This window comes from Clinocottus analis, unplaced genomic scaffold (genome assembly GCF_023055335.1).
Source record: "Clinocottus analis isolate CAN_PGR_092001 unplaced genomic scaffold, fCliAna1.0.p SCAF_44, whole genome shotgun sequence".
Taxonomy (NCBI): Eukaryota; Metazoa; Chordata; class Actinopteri; order Perciformes; family Cottidae; genus Clinocottus; species Clinocottus analis.
Genome location: NW_027176198.1, coordinates 180,001 through 185,000, shown reverse-complemented (window position 1 = coordinate 185,000; position 5,000 = coordinate 180,001). Strand labels below are relative to the sequence as shown.

Here is a 5,000-nt window from a genome sequence, read left to right as displayed (position 1 = left end):
GTGGTGGTGGTGTTTCTACTGGTGGTGATGGTGTTTCTACTGGTGGTGGTGTTTCTACTGGTGGTGGTGGTGTTTCTACTGGTGGTGGTGGTGTTTTCTACTGGTGGTGGTGGTGTTTCTACTGGTGGTGATGGTGTTTCTACTGGTGGTGGTGGTGTTTCTACTGGTGGTGATGGTGTTTCTACTGGTGGTGGTGGTGTTTCTGCTGGTGGTGGTGGTGTTTCTACTGGTGGTGATGGTGTTTCTACTGGTGGTGGTGGTGTTTCTACTGGTGGTGATGTGTTTCTACTGGTGGTGGTGTTTCTACTGGTGGTGGTGGTGTTTCTACTGGTGGTGGTGGTGTTTCTGCTGGTGGTGGTGGTGTTTCTACTGGTGGTGGTGTTTCTACTGATGTCTGACTGCATGTATTTGTCTCTTGTGTCTGATGATGTGTGTTCTTGGTGTTAAGGCTTCATGTTGTGTGTCCCTCCGTCTCGTTTGCTGGTGATATTTGAAGCGTTGTATTGTTGTTGAGGACATTTCTTCTTGTAGTTTAGTAGAATTTACATTAATTATGATTGTGTTTGTGTTGGTGACATTTCTGTGATTCTCATAACAAGACGTTATGAGGACCTCAGTGTGTGAGAGTGTGTGTCTGTCTGTGCAACAGCAACCTCACTGTGTTGGTTTTTAATCCATGTGGTGTGCGCCCACACACACTCACGCACACACGCAAACACACACACACACACACACACACACACACACACACACACACACACACACACACACACACACACACACACACACACACACACAAGCTGCAGGACACTGACAGCATCGACAAGTGGTGGGTTGGTAAATGAAACCCTGTCAGCTCTGTGTGTGTGTGTGTGTGTGTGTGTGTGTGTGTGTGTGTCTTTTGTTTGGAAACATAAATAAAGGTATTACAGTGTGTGTGGGCCGTCGCCGCCCACCAGCCCTCGGCTGTCTGCAGTAACGCTTCATGAGCGATTCCAGACGAGTTAATGATCAGCTGCTTCTACTGAAGCATGTTTCTACTCATCTGTTTCTATTTCTACCAGAAAGAGGAGGTTTCTATTTTTAGCAGTGAGGTTTCTACTCTAGTTTACACGTGTCTACTCTAGTGAACATGTTTCTATTGTAGTGAACATGTTTCTGTTGTAGTGAACATGTTTCTATTGTAGTGAACATGTTTCTATTGTAGTGAACATGTTTCTATTGTAGTGAACATGTTTCTATTGTAGTGAACATGTTTCTATTGTAGTGAACATGTTTCTGTCTCTTGTATTTCTGGTTCTTCTATCTTCTTCTTACTCGTGTGTCTCTTTGTTTTTCTTTTTGAATTAAGTCCGCTCACTTTCTTCTAATCTACATTTTATGTGTCTGCCTGTTTTTTTATGTCTACTTAATCAAATTTATTTTCTCAATCTTTCTCCTCAACCTGTAATTTCCTCCTGTTTCTCCCTGTGGACTTTTTCTTCAGGCCTTCCTCCATCCCCCCCCCCCCCCCATACTTCCTCCCCAGTGACTCATGCAGTAATGATACGAGGGTCTACTTTGCCCCCCCCCCCCCTCCCTGCCATCCACTGACAATGTGTCTTCATTCAAGTTAGTTTCCTCCAGAGTCCAATTTACATGCAGATATTGAAGCTGGGCTGAAGTGTGTCTTCCTCTGCAGATTCACCAAAATAAAAACCAGCTCTAATAGATCCTCTTGGCGCTCGTCTCATCTACCGGATGAAATAAAACTATCAATCTATTCTTAGGTAGACCTTTAGCTGTCTTTTTTTCCTCTTATATGCCTTTTCTCTCCCGTCAGCCGCCTCGGCTCAATCCTGAATTCCATTTGGTTGAAAGAAGAGAAGTTCCACCGACAGATTCTGACTTCTCTCCTTCAACTGGGAAGTTGTTCAAGTTTGTCTCTGAAACCGAAGTTCAAGCCCAAAAATAATGAAAGCAAAACAAAGAAGAAGTCATCGTCTTCTTTCAGAGCGACAGACTTCAGACTCTGGTTGTATAGAAGTCTATGCTTCATGTGTTGAAGCTGCATTCTCTCTCCTGACCACCAGGGGGCGACTCCTCTGGTTGTATAGAAGTCTCTGCTTCATGTGTTGAAGCTGCATTCTCTCTCCTGACCACCAGGGGGCGACTCCTCTGGTTGTATAGAAGTCTATGCTTCATGTGTTAAAGCTGCATTCTCTCTCCTGACCACCAGGGGGCGACTCCTCTGGTTGTATAGAAGTCTATGCTTCATGTGTTAAAGCTGCATTCTCTCTCCTGACCACCAGGGGGCGACTCCTCTGGTTGTATAGAAGTCTATGCTTCATGTGTTAAAGCTGCATTCTCTCTCCTGACCACCAGGGGGCGACTCCTCTGGTTGTATAGAAGTCTATGCTTCATGTGTTAAAGCTGCATTCTCTCTCCTGACCACCAGGGGGAGACTCCTCTGGTTGTATAGAAGTCTATATAAATGACTCTACTTCACAAACTGGAATCATCCGTCTACAAACCAATGAGTGGTGACGTGGTCATGATGTCTACATCATCATCATCATCCCGGAGCGGTGGTTGTGGTTCTTTGTGGGTTGTGGTTCTTTGTGGGTCTTTGTGGGTCGTCTCTCTGACATGAAGCCATGGAGGCAGAGCAGACGACAGTAAATGTTGAAGCAGGGAATCAAACCGTCGTCCACCAGAAGAGCTTCAGTTCAGCTTCTCTGGACTTTAAACTCTTCAGAGAAAACCATTTGAGAACATCTGGTCTGTCACGTTCATACTTCATGGTATTGTGCCATTGTGTTTCATAATCACTGCACATGTTTGATTTACACCACCTCTTAGTCAACATTACGTTTGTTTTACACACCAGCTGCCTGTTGTTGTAATTGCATTAGTTTTATTTCATTTTTAATTGATGAATCATTTCCATAATGTTTGAGACTGCAGATCCGCGTCCTGTATATAGAAGATACCCTCGACCAGTAACAACATTAAGTCTGCTGTCTGCTGGACTGATGTCTCCTTGTCTCCTCCCCTCGTCTCCTCTCCTCGTGCCCTCCTCAGGTCAAAGGAGATGATAAAGGACGCCATCTTGGACAATGACTTCATGAAGAACCTGGAGCTGTCTCAGATCCAGGAGGTGGTGGACTGCATGTACCCGGTGGACTACGGGGAGGACGCCTGCATCATCCAGGAGGGCGACGTGGGCTCTCTGGTCTACGTCATGGAAGGTGAGTGGCCGCCATGACAACCAGGTCACGCCTGTCTCCACGACGACAAGGCGTCTGTCGTTTTAGTCTTTGTCGTTTTAGTCTTTGTTGTTTTGGTCTTTGTTGTTTTGGTCTTTGTTGTTGGCTTGAAGACTTGAGGCCTTAAGACTTGAGGACTTGAGGACTTGAGGCCTTAAGACTTGAGGACTTGAGGACTTAAGACTTGAGGACTTGAGGACTTGAAGACTTGAGGACTTGAAGACTTGAGGACTTAAGACTTGAGGACTTAAGACTTGAGGACTTAAGACTTGAGGACTTGAGGACTTGAAGACTTGAGGACTTGAAGACTTGAGGACTTAAGATTTGAGGACTTGAGGACTTGAAGACTTGAGGACTTAAGACTTGAGGACTTTAGGACTTGAAGACTTGAGGACTTGAAGACTTGAGGACTTGAAGACTTGAGGACTTGAGGACTTTAGGACTTGAAGACTTGATGACTTGAAGACTTGATGACTTGAAGACTTGATGACTTGAAGACTTGAGGACTTGAGGACTTGAAGACTTGAGGACTTGAAGACTTGAGGACTTGAAGACTTGAGGACTTGAGGACTTGAAGACTTGAGGACTTGAGGACTTGAGGACTTGAAGACTTGAGGACTTGAGGACTTGAAGACTTGAGGACTTGAAGAATTGAGGACTTGAAGACTTGAGGACTTAAGACTTGAGGACTTAAGACTTGAGGACTTGAAGACTTGAGGACTTGAAGACTTGAGGACTTAAGACTTGAGGACTTAAGACTTGAGGACTTGAAGACGAGTGTTCTCTGTCTGGTCTTTGTCTCGGTGGCTCTTTCAGCGTTCCTGGTCCTCCTTCAGGACGCCTCCTCTGCAGGACCTTTAAAGGATGCATACTAATCAGCTGGTGCTGCAGCTTTCTGGAGGCTAAACCAGGAGCTGCTTGAATCTCTGACCTTTTGACATTTCCCTCTGAAGCAGGAAGTGAGAGGAACGCTTCCTGCAGCTCAGGTCGACCTTCAGGACGCTGCTTTCCTCAGCTCCTGCTTTACAAACCAGTTGTGTAACGATCACACCTCGTCTGATTGATTTCATACGCAAAATATTTCAGGATAAGTAGCAAAGAATACTTTAAACGACGAGTTTTGTCATGGAGTCTGGTTTAGGCTCAGATCTCATAAATATGAAAATATAAATAAATGCGAAACATCTCAACAAATTCAAAACAAAACTGTCAGAAGAAAACAAAACAGATTCATGTTGTGAGGATTTGACCAACATCCAGAGTGTGTGAGTGTGTGATGTGTGTATGTGTGAGTGTGTCTATGTGTGTGTGTGTGTGTGTGTGTGTGTGTGTGTGTGTTTGTGTCTACGTGTGTGTGTGTGTGTGTGTGTGTGTGTGTGTGTGTGTGTGTGTGAGAGTGGGGGGGGCGCAGATGGCGGCTTAATATAACTTGTGTCACAGGAAGAGGAAGCGATCCCTGAAAACAGACCACGATGAAGATTTGATAGTCTCTGTGTGTGTGTGTGTGTGTGTGTGTGTGTGTGTGTGTGTGTGTGTGTGTGTGTGTGTGTGTGTGTGTTGAAGATATAACGTTCTCTAATTGTCTGTTTGGAGGAAGAAACAGATGCAGCAGTTTTGTCTCATTATGTAAGAAACACACGGTTCTTCCTCCTAATAAAATATTCACATCGACTCAAACATGTTTAATAACACGTCAATAAACATGTTTAATAACACGTCAATAAACATGTTTAATAACACGTCAATAAACAT

General features: G+C 44.6%; 1 protein-coding gene across 1 annotated transcript in view; it reads left to right on the top strand.

Moving 5' to 3' along the window:
- The window catches only part of LOC137801827 (cGMP-dependent protein kinase 1-like), a 24,241-nt gene that overhangs the window by 2,611 nt on the left and 16,630 nt on the right, over window positions 1-5,000 (top strand). Inside the window, exon 2 of the mRNA XM_068599222.1 lies at window positions 3,064-3,230. Within this exon, the coding sequence (XP_068455323.1) occupies window positions 3,064-3,230 (167 nt within the window). The remainder of the gene's footprint in view (window positions 1-3,063; window positions 3,231-5,000) is intronic.